The 19,146-nt window shown below is 45.9% G+C and overlaps 1 protein-coding gene across 6 annotated transcripts in view; it reads left to right on the top strand.

Annotated features, from left to right (window-relative positions):
• Positions 1–17,128, top strand: part of PNPLA7 (patatin like domain 7, lysophospholipase) — a 216,931-nt gene extending 199,803 nt beyond the window's left edge. For all 6 annotated transcript variants that reach the window (XM_075579164.1, XM_075579165.1, XM_075579169.1 and 3 more), the window contains 5 exons: positions 805–957; positions 3,767–3,877; positions 6,607–6,691; positions 10,335–10,444; positions 13,920–17,128. In XM_075579164.1, the coding sequence (XP_075435279.1) occupies positions 805–957; positions 3,767–3,877; positions 6,607–6,691; positions 10,335–10,444; positions 13,920–14,000 (540 nt within the window). In that variant the 3' untranslated portion in view covers positions 14,001–17,128. The remainder of the gene's footprint in view (positions 1–804; positions 958–3,766; positions 3,878–6,606; positions 6,692–10,334; positions 10,445–13,919) is intronic.
• The last annotated feature ends 2,018 nt before the right edge of the window (positions 17,129–19,146 follow it).

The raw sequence follows: 19,146 nt of genomic DNA, 5'->3' as shown, positions 1-19,146 counted from the left end.
AATGCGCTTTTTCACCTATTTTATTTATTTATTTATAAAAATGTGTTACCAGGAAGTAATACTTTGAGAGTTACCTCTCATTTTCAAGTATGTCCTGGGCACAGAGTTATGATGACAAAAAACACATGGTTGCAAATACCTAGTTACATAAGTGAGCAGCGTGTCGTAAGTCTCCCAATGTAGCAGATTGTGAGCTCTTCGGGGCAGGGTCTCCATTTCCCCTACGTTGTCATTTTATTAGTTTTCCTGAACCAAGGGGTCCCATCGTTCCCGAGATATTTGCAGGGTTTTATTTTTGTCCCAGTTGTGAACGTGGCGTCACGAATAGAAAGTGGCAATACCGTCTCCTGATGACATTGCAACTTCCCGTTGGCTGCCGAGCACCTTCCTTTGCCAAGCCTTTTTAATCCCGATAACACACTTGCTCCCTGGCCCCTGCGTTGTTCCCTTCCTTTCCTCCCCCCTAATCTTTTCTCTTGTATTACCCAGGGTGCACTCTGCTTTGAATGCGCAAGTAAAACAATGTCTGTGAACGCTAGAGAAATGACATGTAAAATGTAGCCACAGTGCAGTTCAGCGCCCCTGATTTCCGAGGTCACTTTGACATTGTAGCTTTCAGAGAGACTGCATTCTGATTATATAACATCAACATATCTTGGTCGTATATATTTTTATTTTCCACTGCAATGCATTTCTTTTAACAATTTGAGGCAGCGCTTAAAAAAAGGGAGTAGTTAGCCTGTGTTTAAGGTCTGATCATATCCGCCTGCCGTATCCAGAGTAAGGTGTCACCTTCCTTCCCAGGTGCTGAACATGGCGGAGATCCAGACCCGCCTCGCATACGTGTGCTGCGTGCGACAGTTAGAGATGGTCATGAACAACGAATACTGCGAGTACATCCGCCCGCCCATCGACCGGTACGGCACCCTGGAGTTCGGGAAGTTTGACGAGATCTGTGTAAGTGTTCCTTCCCATTCTGAAAAAGGCTTTGTTGCAGCTCTAGAGACCAATGAAGAGGAAGTGGTTTTGTGTCTCTGCACTGCAGACGTTGGATCGTCATCTGATGATTCCTCCCAAGAGGCTGCTCTGGTGCCTTATTGATTTATTGCCATCGCCCGCCCACACGACAGCTCAAAGGATTATTAAAGGACCAGGGATGTCTCTGTAGATCTTGCGCAATGTGCCTATTACCCACATAACGTCTCTGAAACACACATACGCAATATGCACTTATTAGAACCATTCGCCCTGCTGCTGATTTAATCAAGCACATAGTCCTCTCTTCAATATTGTGAGACGTGCGGTAACGCACTGTTCATGAACCCCTTCCACTCAAGAGAATGGAAATTACTGCATGGCTAACTTGTGTCACCAAGCTTCTTGGGTAGGGGTCATGGAGGGTGGGTGATTCTGCACCTCACTTCCAAATGATGCATCTATTCGTTATTCATGAAAGCTCTTTAAGGAGAGATCCCACCGAGCTGATCCATTTATATTTTCTAAAACAACTAATCGGCGGGATCGGTCCTTAGAAAAATATTGAAATCAGCCACAAAGGAACAATTTGACTTATTCATAGCCTGCAAAAATGTGTGTTTTTCTTGGGGTCCACTACATTCTATGGCTTTAAAATGACCTAACATACAACGACGCCAAAGCAACAATTTGCCTGGTGCTTTTAGGACAGGCAAATACACTTTTAACCAAAAGACATTTGTTAAAGATTGTAATCCCCCACCCCCAAATAATGTGTTTACAAAGGAGATATTACACGTTTAAATTATGTTAAAATGTATATTTCTCATTTATATTTGAAGCATTTAATAATAAATATGCCACTTTCCTAATAAATAGCAACTTTGATCCTACGAGGGATTGTCCCTTCAAAAGCAGCAGTTCATATGTAGGAGATGAGTGACATATGGCAAGATATGGTTTAAAAAGCAGCGCTTGGCACGAGTTCCCCCTCTTCGATAACACGAGTTCCCCCTCTTACATATGGCCCTTTATCCCTTAAACTTATTACTGACACCTTTGAGGATCTTACTCCAGCGCATTACATGGATGGAATCACTTCCTTATAAAACAACGATCGACAGATTCTCTAGTTTTAATAAAGTCAAAATTACATTCAATAATCAACCCCGTTACCTAATTAATCAACTTGACTAGAGCACTTAAATTTGGCTACAGCAGTTTGCCAGCCCTATTATAACGTGGAGTGGAGTATTTCTAACTCTTTTTGCATTAAGCGTGACATTGCTGTAAGAGAGAACCTGCATTCTCAGATCTCTTCCTAACCTACAAAGCACTTAAGCCAATCACTTTACCATAGTGAGTGATATTTGCATTCCCTATGATAGCTTTATAGTCCTTTGTCAGCCAGTGGCTGCATTGAAGACCTCTCAGCACGAAGGATTCATGTACAGTTCGTTATCCAGAAAGGCTTCCGAAAACCATTTGCCCTTGTATGACCGACCCTTATCTCCCACTCTTCTCTGAGGCTTCCATCCAATGGCTGACAGCGCCTGTGCCGCTCATAACTCACAGGATAAAGCTCATGGCAGAACTGTCCATATTAATTACCAAAGGTGATCCATTGCCATTATGCCAGCAGTGAATAAAGCAGGGCAAATAAATACATCTCACACAGATTCTATGTAAAGCTATTGCCGTTGTATTGTACATTATGGATAATAGAACAGAGAAAAGAACCCCTGTATGTTTTATTTCATATCTCAGTAGGAACTCCCAGGAGCTTTGTCTAAATTAGTGTTATAAAATAATAGAAAGACTAGTGTGAGAAATGAAAGTGCTCACACGTGATATTACACTCGAGCAGTTGTCTGGACATTTTTTAATATAAAATTTATGTAAATCGAACAAATATTCAAGTGTACATAGAATGCAAAGGACCCGAAGCACTGGGGGGGTGGGGGGGTGGGGGGGGGGAAATCTAACAGTCGCGCTTGATCGTGGTCGAGGAAACTCATTATTTTGTCCCTTTGAGTAAGTAGTAACCCCTCTTCTGCCAGAGGGGTCCACAACGCCTTGCAGAACTCACGGCAGTGCGTCGCCGGCCACTGTGGCACGGCGAGGGTCAAACAATGAAAGCTGCAGCACGCCGATAAGCTGCAGCACGCCAAGAGTTAGGAATAGAGGCACCTTGAATGAGCCCCCCCCCCCCCTTCAGGGCACAGTGTGCGGTGCATATTCCGGTAGATAACCCCGCGGGACCCCTGTAGGTAAGTGAAGCAATGGAAAGAAGGACTGGTACATTGTATGCAGCACATCCTCTTCCAGGGACAGAAAGGGGGTCAAAGACAGGTTACTTACTAAGGCTCTGTAGATATCGTAGATCTGACCACACCCTGGATGTAATTCCAAAATCACTATTAACACGAGTATATGCCATATAAGATGTCTTTGCTAGCTTCCCTTTGGCAAGAATATCACCATTAGCTTTGTTTTTAATTAAAACACGTTTGAAAGAAATCTGGCGCTGTGTGTGTTGCACTAGCAGTGATCTAGGCGAGGGCTGTATATATCCATGTATGTGAATGTAGAATTAATATTTGGACACTTGATTTTTCTGCAATGCGTAGTCATCCAGCTTCAGCCATAAAAGAGTTGAACGAATGCCAAGGATTGAGAAGTCATTAAGACATGTCCGTTTGATGAAGTGCATACCTAACCAGTGGTACTGGTGATACCCGTATGAAGCAGTGGAAATAGCTGATACCCTGACCCGATTCTTTGCCTGCAGGACGTCGGCTTCCAGCATGGGAAGACCGTATTTAATGTCTGGGGCCGCAGCGGCGTTATAGACAAGATGCTGAAGGACCGACAGGAGACCTGCAAATCCAAGACTTCAGACGTGAGTTTTCGTTGCGGTCAACTGGCCCACGTTCAAGAAGTGACGAATGAGACTGTGTGGTCGGGGGTAGTCTTTATTGGACATAGGGATGTCGAGACCTGTATGAGAGTATGTACACACATGCACACACAGCCTGTGTTGTGAGGGAGTCAATCACAGCTTTCCCATCACATTCAGCAGTTCAGCCCTTTGTTGCCAGCTGGTAGGAAAGAGGTTAATGTAAAGCCCTGGCAGAGTGATACTTCTTGGAAAGAAGTCAGGCCGTACACTTGCTCTCTCCCATCACACGTTTTGCCCTCGTTGTGTGAATTATTGGACAGTTTCAGCTCCCCCTGGACCCCTTTCTCCCAGCAGCTCGTGTGATAAAAAAAAGGTTTGAACTACCCAAGAACGGCGTTATACTGCTGACGTTCTGGATTTAGCAATGGTGCCAGAAAGAGACACAGTCAGAGTCCAGGAGAGATGAGTCTTTAAAAATGCAGTGCGTTTACTGGAATCGCTGAATAACATAATGAGATCTCTGGCAGGGGGTGGCTTGCATCATTCTTCCTAGGGGACTTTCATTAGCTTGTTTGTGGTAGCCAATTTAGTTTGGCATGACTGAACACCTTGAGAGGTTAATAACCCTGGTGAATGGTTTGGGATTATTGTGTAGCCGATCAAGTGCTGCTGTGCTTGTTCTAAAATAAGTTCTACCTACAGCTCATAAAATATGGCGGCAGCAGCAGCAGCAATTTGTTGTGAACCCCTCGAGTTAACATGTGTGCTATGGAATGGTGTCTGCATCGTACAGACAGTCTTCCGAAACAGATTATGGTACCAGTGGAAAGGGATTTGTTTTGGTCCATGGCATGTCTAAGGCCGCGTCCATAGCGGATCCGACGGCGCGAGTGACCTCACTCGCTCCAAATACAAACCAATGGAGGACAATGAGCATGTCCACAGTTCGCGCATGCACGTGAGCGCCGAGGCGGGCGATGTGTGATGAGACAAACTGGTTTGAATTTGCCGCGCGATGGCCGGGGTCACTTGCGCGGTTCAGCCAACGAGGGCGGACCTCTCACGTGACGTCACGGGCACGCCTCCCCATCGCGCAACCCTGCAGGACACAGATCTCGGCAAGTACAGGCGCGTGTGACGTCACGAGCGAGCACGCCTACTATGGACCTGGCCTGACAGACACGCATGCGCAATAGATAGAGAATGGGCATTCTTCCGCTTTTCTTGTTAAAAGCTGCCATGCACGGGTTGAAATAGCAGCGTGTTGCAGGGGGTGGTTTCTTCAAGTATATCCCTTAGATCTGCAGCCAAAATGTAACGACTGCCATAGCGCACAGCATCTTATCAGATCTATTTTGTTAATCAGTGGTCAAGGGGTTAAGCTCAGCATGATTTGCGTAGCAAAGACACGGATTGCAAGAAGGCTGTGCAGAGTGGTGTAGGATCCATTTATTATGTTCACATTTATGTGCTGCTTTTAAATCCATGTCCCTCGCATGTAAAAATAGGTCTAAAGGGCAACATAACCTTGATCCAGGGCCAGCCTGTGTCTGATTAAAGTATTGCCAGGTCACCCGGCTGTAACATATTACATTGTATATCACTGGCTGAGTTTTTAAGAGCTGCTGCATGGCAGCCAGCAGAAATGGGGAAATGGATGATGTTTTTCTGCTAATAAGCAAGTTTGTCTTGGTTTGTGACAGCGAGCAAGCTGGTAAAATAGTACCTCGCCCCCAAAGGAGACATGAACCTTCAAATCCTCCAGTCTGTCCCTCTCATCGCAGGAGGTACAATGTTGAGAACAAAAGGCTGTACCTCAATGAGGACGGCCATAGAGTGCGCGATGGAGCGCAACGGATTTTTCGCGCGACGAAATCATTTGATTTTGTCGCCCCACGGCCGGGTCACGTGAGCGGTTCAGCCAATGAGGGCGAACCGCTCACGTGACGTCACGGGCTCGCCGTCGCGTCTCTTCCTCCAGCTTCTGTGGCCAAGGATCGCCTCTGCAGCAGGCGCGCGCCTACTATAGCCGAGGCCTTAGGCTATAGACACTATATATAGTGTCAGGCACGCGCGAAACATGCACTAGGCTGGAGGCGTGGCCGTGACGCCACGTGAGCGGTTGACCCTCATTGGCTGAACCGCTCACGTGACGAGGCCGTCGTGCGGAAAAAACGAATTCAGTTGTATTTTCAAAAATCGCGCTTGGCTGCGCGCTCTACGCCCTGCCTCATAGAGGTACAGCTTTTTTTCGCGGCGCGTGGCCTTAGAGAGACAGGAGAAGTTGTGCAGCTCACCGGTCCAGTCTCTCTCACAGCAGGGTCACAGTAACACACTGGCACTGGGTGTGTCTTTGAAGTCTGTGTTAACATCACACAATTAGCCCATGTTTAATACGCTGTGCAGCTGCTTCCCCGTGTTGGAACACATTGCGTCCCATGCAATTACACGGAGCTGAATTCTTCCACAGCGCTGGGAAGCTGCATCACTGCATATTGAATAGGGGTAACGAGGAACAGACAGAAGAGCCTAATGCACACTGACTACAGAGATAAAGGAATTAGTCGCCTATTTGTTTGTGTTTCTCACCACAAGTCTATGCATTCTGGTGATGTATCTATCTACATGTCATCTTGTATTCTTGCCTTTCTCTGCTTTGCTGCATTGTACACATAATGTACATCTCAATTTAAAACATGTCTCTCTTTTTTTGTCCCTCTCACACACAGCTGAACACCTGTCCCAACGCCTCTTTCACAGATCTCGCTGAAATAGTGTCCAGGATTGAACCAGTGAAAACAGCTGCTGTGGACGGTGAGTCCACCAGTCAATACATTGCTACCATCACTGCAACGGTCCCCATGTCATTCTGAGATCCCTTTTGCACTGAAAACAAAACATGTGTTCTATCAGGAGAGAAGTGTCCTGTATTAGCTAAACCGTGGAGCATATAAACTTAATACCCACGTGTTGAGAAAGCAAGAGTACATTTCATTCTTTATGTATCTATAACCAAGGACATAGCAGAATTGTTACTTTATTTCATAGGTCTAAGAATGCCCTGTGTAGTAAGTAAACACAGGGGTTTTTAGACAGAACGGACAAGACTTGAAATATTTTCACTATATTCGGTGATTCACCTACAAACAGGAATTAATATCAGATAGGAGCAATTTCACCCACTCAGACTTTTTTTTACCTACGCTAAAGCCTTTAGGACAAAGGGAGTCAGCCAATGGGTTACGCAGGATATATCTGCCAGTGAGATTGTTCTTATCCCAAGCATTTCTGTATGCCGTTTGTTAGCGTGGATTGTAACTTCTCCCCAATCCCTCGGCTGCTTAATGACCGTGCCCTGATAAATACTGGCCCTCTCATTAGTACCCAGTGTAAGGAGAGGCACAGTGGTGATCAGCGCACCGCATTATGCAGCTGACTAGAGGGGGCGGGGAGAAGTTCCTCCCCACAGCTGCAACGTCTCTTCGGCCTGTGATATCTATATCTATATAGACATATATCGGATTACCGGCCGCATGTTATTGTGTTCAACACTCCATCTGCCCCACAAGACCTGCTGGGAGACTGCTACCTCGTAGTGAGGAAGTATCCACGGGATCTGAGCATCCTTCAGAACATGGCCCATGTTCAGACATTTCTTGTTACTCTTCTTTATACCCTTAAGGTATTTTGGAGCCCCCTTTACGCTATTACTGGGATCCTAATAGGAAGAGCTGTGTTATTAGGCTAATGGTTACAAATGAAGCATTGTCTTGATGACACAATATTGCATGAGTGGCCAACTCCTGTCCTCAAGGGCCACCAACAGGTCAGGTTTTCAGGATACCCCTGCTTCAGCACAGGTGGCTGTCGGGCCTGAAAACCTGACCTGTTGGTGGCCCTTGAGGACTAGAGTTGGCCACTCCTGCAATACTTGATTCCCCTTAACATCTGTAAAGTAAATAGTCTGCAGTGAAGGGATCCCAAGTAGTGAAAAGATTAACAAGCCATTGAACGTGATCGGACGTGTGCATATTCAACCCCAATGTATTATATATGCTACAGTAGTTTATGGATCTCTGCATTGCGTTCAATAAATAGACCCAATAAATCCTTGCCACAAATAATAATAATAACTTAATTTATATACAAAAAAACAAATACAGGAAACCGATTTCTCCCAAGGTAGCACAGAGTTTATCAATTTTATGATCTCAACATCCTTACTTTGACTAAGAAGTGCATATAGATTATGGTTAATAGTACCTGATGGTTTTAATGGTGTGTTATGTAATGGGCCTGATACTCCTGCTTACCATTAAATCCTTTACTGCTGTGAATGTATAGCGCGTTGCATGCTCTTCCAGCACTCATGGGGGTTAAAGAAGGCATTGAGTATATAGTTATTGTCAAGGTATATTACACTCGCCTCCTGCTGTGAGGAGATAGACATTTAGTGTAACATCTGCAGGGATACTGCAAGTCACAGAGATGGCTCAGACTGCTATTACGTTTGTGACTAATCCAAGTATTCTGTATCATGTGTTCAGGTCACTATAAAAAGGCCAATTGGTTCTAAGACCTGCGGTCTCACTTCCATCTGTCCTTTCCATCCTCGTGTTGGACGGGCACCTCGGGAGCAAAAGGGTAATTCCCTTTAAAACCTCTGCAGAAATGCCGGCTTTTAGCACTTCATACCGGATTACATGCCGTTTAATCCCTGCTTGGCGTTATCTCATCAAAACCGCACAGGGTCTACCGAGGGAGACGCAGAAGCCAGAGCTAAGCCGAGGCTGTTCTAAGCACAGAGCAATTACTTGCAGTGGATCATTTGGTCTCATTTTAAAATAGACCCCAGGCGCATGTTTTTCATACACGCGCGTGCGGTGCTGTACAAGTATTTCAGCGCGCGCAGCACAGTGTTACTTTGTTTGGTTACGGCAAGTGATGCGCTGGGACGGACAGCACATTTATTTCATGTCCGCAGCCTGCTGCTGCTGCACACGGAATCCCTTCCCAGGTGAAAAGGTTCTGCAAATGCATTGACATGTGCATTAGGGCACAGACTTGGGGGTGCTCACTCGCTCTGTCATATCTCATTTTTCAGTGTGTCTCTGCAGTGGATTTGTTACTATTCATGAACACCCTTCTCCCCCATATTAATAAGGGTATAGGCGGTATACTGTATCTAAACTCCTGTAGCATTTAAGCTACTTGCTGTAAGGTTTCTCAGCATCACAGAAGAGCCTATTACTGCCGGATCCCATTGCATTTTGTAAATGGGCACTAAATGACAGTAAATCTTAAGTGATTTGCTTGCTTCAGTGTAGCGGTCTGGTGTTTATCTGTAGAGCATTGATCCTCCAGTGAATTGCATCGGGCGTTTACTGTTCCGGGGTCTCTCTTGAGCTTTACTATCTGTGCCGCAGTCTTTGGAAAACCTATTAAACTCAGACGGTTGTTAAGTAAACATATTCATTAAGCAATTGGAACAGACCATCAATTAGTTTGTATGGAAGACTGGCAACATCTGGAGCTGTTAGCTACTGGCTCAAGTCCATGGCTCCCATAACAGAAAACTTTCCATTACCACTCACTAAGTGGTCTCCCCCTCCCTGTGATAAACCTCCCAACTCCTACACACTACAATTGTCCCTGTAATCTCAATGGTTTGCCGCTTTTCAGGAAATAGTTTACACGCACGCACACACACACACACACACACACACACACACACACACATTTTAGACAGTGAAGAAGTAATACATCAAGCGTAGCAATTGGCTATTTTGCCTTTAATTCGGCGTCGGTGAGTAAAGATGGCATATGGCAATGCTTTGCGCCAGCTTAACGTCTTACATGCCCTAGTACTTAATGACACGCAAAGTGCAGTATTAGGTCAAGTAGACAAAAAGTTACATAACTAGTTGACGCAAAATATTCTTTCAGGTGAAGGTATACAGTACTATACTTGGTAGCTGTGTAGGTTTAAGGCGTGTGAGATCTTTTTTTATAACTGTATTAGGGATTACTAATTTGGGGGGGAGGTGGCACTGATGTTTTTAATTGATCTTGACGCTAAGAAGCCAATAAACTGCGATAGTACCGATCAGGGCACTATTGTAGGGAATCGCCCATTGACTTCAATGTGAGTGTCTGAGATTTTTGTAACTGTATAGAGGCAGAGAAGCGGTTAGTGATAGTGAAACTAAAACAATTAACCACATTATTGCTTAAAAAGCTGGTAACATATTTGTTTTCCTGTCGTGTTATGCCAGCTCTGGGGGTATTAGTCCTTTTATTCTTGTCTACCACAAAAGTAAGTGTCAAGTCAGATATTTTCACTTCTTAGCTGGCTGGCAGGTTTTAATGGTAACCCAACCCCTGCACGACAAATCTGCCAATAAAGCATGTCCCCCTTTGTACCCGCCAATCCCTCAAAATCTGATTTCTCTCTTAGATGAATCCGATTATCAGACCGAATACGAAGATGAAGAAATTCCAGACTCCCAAAGAGAGGATTATCTCAATTTCCTGAGTACCCAGAATGACGGCGATGTTTCAGACAGTGTAAGTAAGAGGGATGAAGCTGTGCAAAGATGTACCGGCCCTTACGTCCTATGGTCTCTTGGAGACCGGCCTGGAAGGGATTACCCATTTTATCCCGGAGTTATGTAACAACGCTGCAGTGCATTTTGGGTGCTGTCAAATTCTTTCCACAGTGATCATACAAAGCAAGAGATTGCTTGTAACCGAAAACATGCCGCCTCTTATCTTTTAGCTATATTTTGATTCGGGGAAGCAGCAGAGTCAGGAGCTCTTATTACGGAGCAAATGTAAATAGGGCCAGACAATGCCCATCATGGACTCAAAGCCTAATCGTGTCCATGTGGATGAAGAGGGTGTATAATTAATGTTATTGGATATATATGATTAGCACTGTGTATGAATTCTTAACCTTGAGAAGCTTACAGTTGAAATCAGGCTACCTATTGCTTTTTCTGTTTGTAGTTTCCACACTCCTTTGTAAACTTTTATATTCTCTCCACCTTCCCCACTCTCCTCCTAACCACATTTCTTCATCTCTCCTTCCCTCACCTCTCTGCTAAGGGTGTTAATCCATCTAATGTAATACCTCTGGAATGTCCGCTCTCACTAACAAGGCTCTGGCTGTACACAACCTCTTCTACTCTCACTACGTCTCTTTGCTGTAACAGGAACCTCACTCTATCCCATTCCCTCTTATCTTATCAGTTCTTGCTCCTATCTTAGTCCCCACTCTTGCCCTTATCTTCTATTTCTCCCTGTGCTCTGACACTTTTCTTTCCAACGTTAAGTATGCAGTGGCCACACCTATTCTCAAAAACCACTGTGTTAGTTAGTTGGGAACTACTGCTCTACACACTCGGTAACCACATCAACTCTTTTGGCCTTTGCTATCATCCGTTGGCGTAGCTACGCATGCGCGGGCCTCCGGGCAAAAACATTTTCAGGGCCCCATTATACGTGAACGTACTCCGTAGAATCAGGAGAAAAATTTGCCTCAATTTTAAATTGAAGTACATCTCGCCATCATTTCTCCTCAGCTCTCTCCCCCTCCTCCTCCTCCTCATCCCTCCTCCAGCACTCTCCCCCTCCTCCATGCCTACCTGTAGGACAGGGTGGTGGTACAGGCAGGCGGGGGGGGGGGGGGGGGGAGTTGATGGTATGCGGAGGCGGGCCGCCAGAGTGAAGCAGCCGGCAGAGGAGTTAGGAGTTGCACGGAGGCAGAGAACGGCCGGGGAGGAGCGCGCTGTAGCAGCATAATCACCAGAAGAAAAACAGACTTCCAGGTCGGACCGCTGCTGGGGCGCGCTCCTCCCCGGCGTCCTGCTCTGCCTCCGTGCAACTCCTAACTCCTCTGCCGGCTGCTGCTCTGCTTCACTCTGGCAGCTCGTCGCCATCATCTCCCCTCGCATGCCTCTATCTTGGGGAGAAGAGAGAGAGATCGTCAGCAGGGTCGCCGACAGAGGGGGGAGAGCGGGCCCAGGGCAGCTGAAAGCTTTCCTGGGGCCCATGACTGGAGTTCCCATCAGGGCTCCCCCAGCGTGTTGGCGGCCCTGCGAGCCACCCTTCTATTTACACCCCTCTCCTCATATATTTCTCTCCCCCCTCTTTCCTCTCACTCACTCCTCCATCACTCAGTAAACCTGCCCCCCACCCCACATTCATTTCCCCCCCTGGCCACACACACACACTTCCCCCCTACAATACAATACTCCCCTCAACAATACACAAATTACAATAACCATCTACACACATGCACACAGACACACTACAATAACCCCCCCCCCCACACACACACACACACACACGCACACTGCAATAGCGGAATGAGGAACGGGAATGGGGGCGGTCTGACTGGGTGGATGAGGAGCGGGGAGAGAGTGCTTGAGGGGGCTTCTGACTGGGCATCTGAGTAGTGGAGGTCTGACCGAGTGGCTGTTGAGGAGGTGGGTTTGGATGGCTTGGTGCGGTCCAGGCGGTTGGGGAGTTGCCTGGGTGTGTTAAGGACCTGGCGGCAGTTGAGAAACTGGGCCCCACGGCCAACTGGGGCATGGATGCTGCCTGGGGGAGGGACGGCAGCTGGTGATCCGCGGTATACATGGTGAGGGAGCAGCTAGCGGAACTGTTGAGGACCTGAAAGGAGCAAGAGGGATGCTGGGGGTAGCAGAGATGGTACCTTACATCTGCTGCCCCCAACAGTGCCTCCTGTTATGTTCTTCATGTTGCGCTGAATAATGGAGATTCCCGCGCCCGGTGACGTCATATGCTCCTCCCTCTCTGCTGCGGTCTTAACCAATGAGGGAGATGGGGGATTCTGGAGGCTGTGAGGAGTGGGCCTGCCAGCAAGCGGCTGTTAAGGGGCCCGGAGGAGGAAGGGGGCCCTGACTTCTGTGGTCGGTCGTCTAGTCGGCCGGGCCCCCCTCCTCCACCGGGCCTGGGACAAATATCCTGGCTCTCCCCCCCTGTCGGCGGCCATGAACGGGCCCCCAAGAGCACATGCCCCGGGCTATAGCTATGCCCCTGGTATAATCTCTATGCAGATATATCTATCCACCCCTAACCTCACACCTGGCACCCAGTCCCAAGTCTGCTTTCCACCCTTTTCACCTCTACTGCTCTCTCGCCTTAAACCCTTTTCCCTCGCTGCCCCTTACCCGTGCGACTCCCTCACACTCCGTATACGCCAAGCACTTTCTCTCCCAACCTTTAAGACAAACCTTAAAACTCACCTCTTAAATTAATCATTTCAATAGCCTGCCCTAGACTCATATCTACTGTTCCAGAGTCACTCCTACGGCCATTGTGGCCAAGCACTGCACCTTATTCCCTCCGCTGTAAGTCTCCCAACATAACGCTTGGGAAATCTCTGCACTGGAGAGCTTACAATCTCTCGTATTGTCTTATTTTGTGTGTTGCACTTTTTGTATTCTAATTCCCTGTACAGCATTATCTCTTTTAAAGAGCGCTGAGTACATAGTGGACGCTATATAAATAAAGCTATACATACGTGGAACCGGTCCATCATATATCCCCTTTTATGACATTCATTGTATATTGACAGTACTCAGGCTGGAGTTAAACCAGAGCATAATTCAGCGGCTGTTTCTTTCCTTAGTCATTTGAGCATTGAACCAGGGTTTACCACATCAAAGACCCCATTGGCCATTTCTTCTACATTTAACCCTTTGAGTGCCAGCGGGGTCGGGGTACCCGAGTGCCACGGCTCCTCCGGCACAGTGCAGTAATGTGACTGCAGCAGCAATTTTCCAGGAACCGGAAGAACACCTCTGTTTCACTATAAGGCAGATAGCGATTTGAGCAGGAAAAACAAGCCTCTTTGGGCATGATTTAGTCACTGTCAAGCGTCCCCCTCTCCCCCCCCCCCCCCCCGAGTACCAGTTTCCATGATGTATATGTCCTGTGACACCCAAAGGGTTAAAGGCCTGTGAGGATTATCCCTTTTCCAAAGCAGCTAACTGGATTCTTCCTTCCCCTCCAGGATGAAGAAGGAGACATGGAAATCAGACAACGGTCGGTGGGAATGAGGCGTCAAGGAGATAAGACACCGGCGAATAGCTGAACCAGCCTTAGCTGAGGGAGATCCTCCATCTTTCCCCTCAGCCCCTCCCTCCTACAGTGCTGGGTTCCTCTGCGCTGCAGGGTTCTAGCTGTAGTTTTTGATGGGCTGCAAATCTCTTTGATTACCAACTCAATGTTACAAGACTTTGTAGCAAGTAGGGGAGGCGTGATGGTTAAGTATGTGGCACTTTTATGATTAGCTTTGTATGGAGTTCAGAAAGCCAAAAAAAAGTTCTAGCCTTAAAAAGATACTCCTCATTTCAGGTCTCAGTTGGCAGTGGTACAACACATGTTTGAGGAGTCTATACAAAGTTCTAATTATATTTATATTATGGAGACAAGAACTCAGGTGTTGGGTCATACCATCAAATAGCACCTGATGATACAATTTAACTATGGAGTATCTTTTATACATATAGAATTAAACCAGAAGTGGTCGTATTTTCCCATTTATTTTGCTTCCTGACAGAGGGCACAAACAAGTGGATGTAATAATGACTTCTTCACTGCTAATAGGGCCTGCAACATATTGCCTTCAATTCACTGCCGATTCTTCCACACGTTACAGAGCATAAGGGCAAATGCAGCCAAAGACTCTCCAAGTGCCTCGAATTTCTGCTTTGTTAGCACAACTTAATTCTATCACTACAGGATGGCTCTGCAATGCATTAGCCTAATGAGACAACATGTCTAATGGTAGCACTACTTCATCAACATGGCCCCTTGTGTTGCAGCCCTTCCCAGTAGTGAAGGTGTTAAGTGTCTCAGACACAAGCATGACAAGTGCTTATACTGTAGTTTTCAGGAAGAGCAGAATGGGTTCAATCAGAGACCTACTTTTGGTTTAAGTATAACACTGGCCAATGCTCGTGTCATATCTACAGCTTTCCAGACAGAGAGATGCAAAGCCAAACACTTTCAATATCAATTCAAGAAATCTCTCTCAATATTTGTTCTTGAGTATTTATTCCCTACCCCTTCCTGTGCTAGCAAACTTCCAACTAATACCCGTTGTCCATGTGTTGAGTACTGCTCACTAAACAGGTCATTCTATATAGTTCGAAGTGGCCATTCGGGTCATTTTCAGCCAACCAAGCCATGGGGATTTTCAGACGAAAATTGCCCGTTCGGCCACTTCGCACAACATAGAATAAGACCTCAAGAGATTCAGAAAACCACATCCTGTACTACACATTTTTGAGTCTTGAAGACCCTTCTTCAGGTAAATGTTAATGATAACTCCTGCTCTAAATTGTTCCTCAAGTGATGCATGGAACAAGTGGTTCCCACGTACCAGCTTGGGAACCCACCAGAGACACTTGGAGAGTTTGAGAAGGAAACATCTAAAAAGGGTACAATACATATATGAAGTGGTGACACGGACAGGAAAGACATTGAAGTAAATAAGCTGATTATCAATACGTTGTGGTTTAAGTGGCATTTGGCTAATGTTGGGAAACCTCTCATTTAAACCCATTATTTCCTAACTTCAGTTCCACCAGCAAGGACAGATCTGAAAGATGCAACTCATTACGAAAAAGTATTGTTAAATGTTAGCAACTTGTTTTTATCTTAAAGTTCACCTTGGACCTCAAGCTGTACACACCGACTGAATCCAAAATATTATTTCGTCTAGTGAAAACGCCAGGGAGGCTTTTCTATAATAAAAAGAATAAATGTACAGAAGGTCAATAGTTTTATTGTAAGGAGACATTGACATTAAAAAAAAAAGTGTTTTTGGGAGAGTAAGTCCACATGGCACATTCTTTAATCTAAATGTAAATAAATAAATGGCGCACTTGTCCCAAAAAAGGATATGAGGCCAATGTGCTTTGAGATGTGGAGTTGGGAAACACTAGTTGGAGACATGCAGAAGATAGAAGTGGTAAAGAGGATATATACGTTATGAAGACAGGCTCATGTCCATGCCACCTCTGATGCCATTTATCCTTCAGGATGATGTATCTCTTGGCAGAGGTTGCTCTTCGATTGTTCTGGACTACAAACAGTCTCGGCATACCCACACATTGCCACGTTTTAAACAGTGCTAGGGTGACCAGGACAAGTTATATCATTCGAATCAACAGCTAAAACTAAACCACATTGGTCTTAAAACTAAGTTGCCGTTATTTTAGGAAATTCAAATAGCTCTGTCAAAGCAAATACAAATATGTTTAAGGGTTTGAACGAAGGAGAAGTGTTTTGTTAGCAGCCTTGCATCAAAAGCTTGATGAGTAACATATAGTGGTAGCAAGTAGGTTTGAATGTAGTGTGGTTCTGTTGTGTTAAACTATATTTAAAAGTAAGGACCACATAAATTGTGTAGGAAAGATAAAACACAATCAGTTCCCAGGTCTCTCACTCCTCCCAAGAAAAAAAAACTACTTTCTGACTTCTCTTTAAGGCCCAAATTCACTAAAGGGTGCTAAGTTTTACCACACCTTAACTCCCATTGATTTGGGTGGGAATTAGGGTGTGCTAAAGCTTAATGAATTTGGACCATCATATTTAAAGAGAAGATTCAGAGTGTTGCTATGCAAATGACTTTACAATGTATATAACTTGAATCGTTTTTTCCCCAATGCTTCAGCATACTGCATTAAGCAGTATGACAGCCACGTCTGGATTAGGGAAGTGCAGAGCTAACAAACCACTTCAAGCTCAGGTGTTCCAGTTTTGGGGGACCCGGGTTGAGCTTGCTTACTGACTCTGCACTGTGACGCTGGGAGCAGGTTGCAAACAAACCAATGTTATATACGGTGGGTCAAAAAAAATATGTAATTAATAAGTCTCTTTCTGTCTTTTTAACTTAAATTGTTAAATATATTTCCGTTTAAGAAAAGTTAGTGTTGACGCCCCAGTCGAAGGCGCTGTACGTCTCACTGACCTGGCAGCCACAGCGCTATCCCGCTGATTTGCACGCTCGCTGTCCTGGCAGCGACAGCGCTATCCCGCTGATTTGCACATGCGCACATTTTACAGACTGGTAAAGCTGAAATGGGGTGTTGCGGTGAAGAGATGTAAATATGTAATGCAATCCAAAGAAAAAACGCATTCAAAAGGCTTATATCAAGCTTCCTGCGACACGTGTGGGCACGGTGCAAATAAAACGTATTTGTCTGCATTTAATACGAGTCTCTTGTTCGATCCAAGTCCAGTCTAAGAAACGTGGCTTTTAGCTAGAGCGGGTTACACCACACATCAAAAGTGCTCGTTATATACTTTTGACAAAAAAAAAACAAAATAAATTAATTTAACCAGTTGGTTGCCAGAGGGGTTAGCAACTGATCCTATTATACAAACGCGGTGTAACCAGCTCGCAAGAGAGCGCTGCGGCATGTTGCAAGACCTAGAAACAGCTGCTTTTGCCCTCTGCCTAACACTTCCATCCACAACTTTGTCTATCACCTTCAGCATCAATTGACATGCTGTGAACCAGGGGTGCTCGACTCACGCCCTCAAGCCCCCCCAAAGAGGTCCGGTTTCCAGGATATCCCAGCTTCAGCACAGGTGGCTCAATCCTCTGAGCCTTTCATGCCTCCGATTGAGCCACTTGTGCTGAAGCTGGGATATCCTGAAGTCCTGACCTCTTTGGGGGGGAGGGAGGAGGGGGGGGGCTTGAGGACTGGCGTTGAGCCCCCCCCTGCTCCGAACAGCCAACCACAAGCTGTCAGCATGCACTTTTGTGTCTGATTTTCTCTTCATGCCATGTGATGCTTGCTGCAGATCATTACCATACTCGCCCCTTATTTGCGTTGCCGAATTCCAAAGCCCGGCCACAGGTGGTAAGCCAAAAAAAGCGCCCAACGCATCTACCCAGTGATTGAGGACACTGCAGGGGGGCGGGGGGGGGGGGTTGTGTGTTCTGGGATATGCTGCAGGAGGGTTCTGGCTGGCACAATGCTTTTGTCTTGTGATAGCAGAGACGGGTGTGACAATATGTGGGTAGTGCGGATGTACCAACATGTTCTATAAAATAAAATACCTTTGAAGACTGATGAAACAGATGCTGCCTACTTTGCCTCTTTGTCCAATCAGAGTGCACCCAGAAGATGTTATTTCAGCACGTTAACATTTGCTGCGGCAAAGTGCTTGTCCTTTCACCCCAGTAAATGCCTTCGATCACTTACTTGCAAATTCCAGAAATTCGCCTTCTCCAGGCTGCGGGTGTTTTAATGAATGGACATCACCAGTTGTTGTGTTGGAGCAGATAAATTTAGAAGGAATTTCATTGCAAATCTACAGCAAATATAAATCCCACTGGTGAGCGCAGTCACACACTGCCTTTCCCCATTATCTCCCAGCATACAGTGCTTCCACTGCAGCTAGGCATTCTGGGTAATGACATGCAAATGAGCAGGGTGTGTCACTGTTGGCAAATCTGCATACAGTATGGGAAGCAGAGTCTTGGATGGGGGTGTCCAGCGTATATTACTTGGGAATCAGACATTTGGTCCTTTTGCCAATAAGGGAAGGGCACTTAAGGGGTTTTAGCGGTTAGGGTAGGGGGTCAAGGATAGGGGTAGTATCAGTATTAGGGTTTTTTAATAAGGTTAGGGGTTTCCCTTGATGGCGAGAAGTCTCTGCGGTGAGTGGCGGCGACTTTCTGCCACCCAATGTCTTAGAACGATACTAAATTACCCCGGTAGACACTGGAATACGTGGCTTATTATATGTTCCCCTAACACTTTAAAGTGACAACAGAAGTTAGGAGTGGTGTAGTGATGGTGACCCCTTGGACTCCCGATGGTTACGTTCCGTGGCCCTCTTTCAATAGGCTGTGAAGCGGTTTTCTCTGTGATCGGAGAGCAGAGCTTAGATCTTCATTAGCAACGGGAAGATAACTTCACAGTATATTGAAAAGGGGCCAATGGGTTGCAGGCATTCCGGGGCAGAGGTTTCATCTGTGAATTATGTATAAGGAGCTGTGTGTGTACATCTAAGTTGCATATCGGTAGCTCCGTGGCTGATGCTATACGCTTCATACATCGACCTTGGCCCCTTGCAGACGCACTTACCAGAACACCCTCCTACTGTCTGTAAATTCTCCCAATTTACGATGTAAATTGTAAGCTCTTCAGGGCAGGGACTCCTTTTCCTGTTGTGTGTCTGAAGTGCTTATTCCCATAGTGTTATAATATTATGTC

Source organism: Ascaphus truei, chromosome 21 (assembly GCF_040206685.1).
Source record: "Ascaphus truei isolate aAscTru1 chromosome 21, aAscTru1.hap1, whole genome shotgun sequence".
Lineage (NCBI taxonomy): Eukaryota > Metazoa > Chordata > Amphibia > Anura > Ascaphidae > Ascaphus > Ascaphus truei.
Note: the sequence above shows the minus strand (reverse complement) of the source record. Positions and strands in the feature narration are given on the sequence as shown.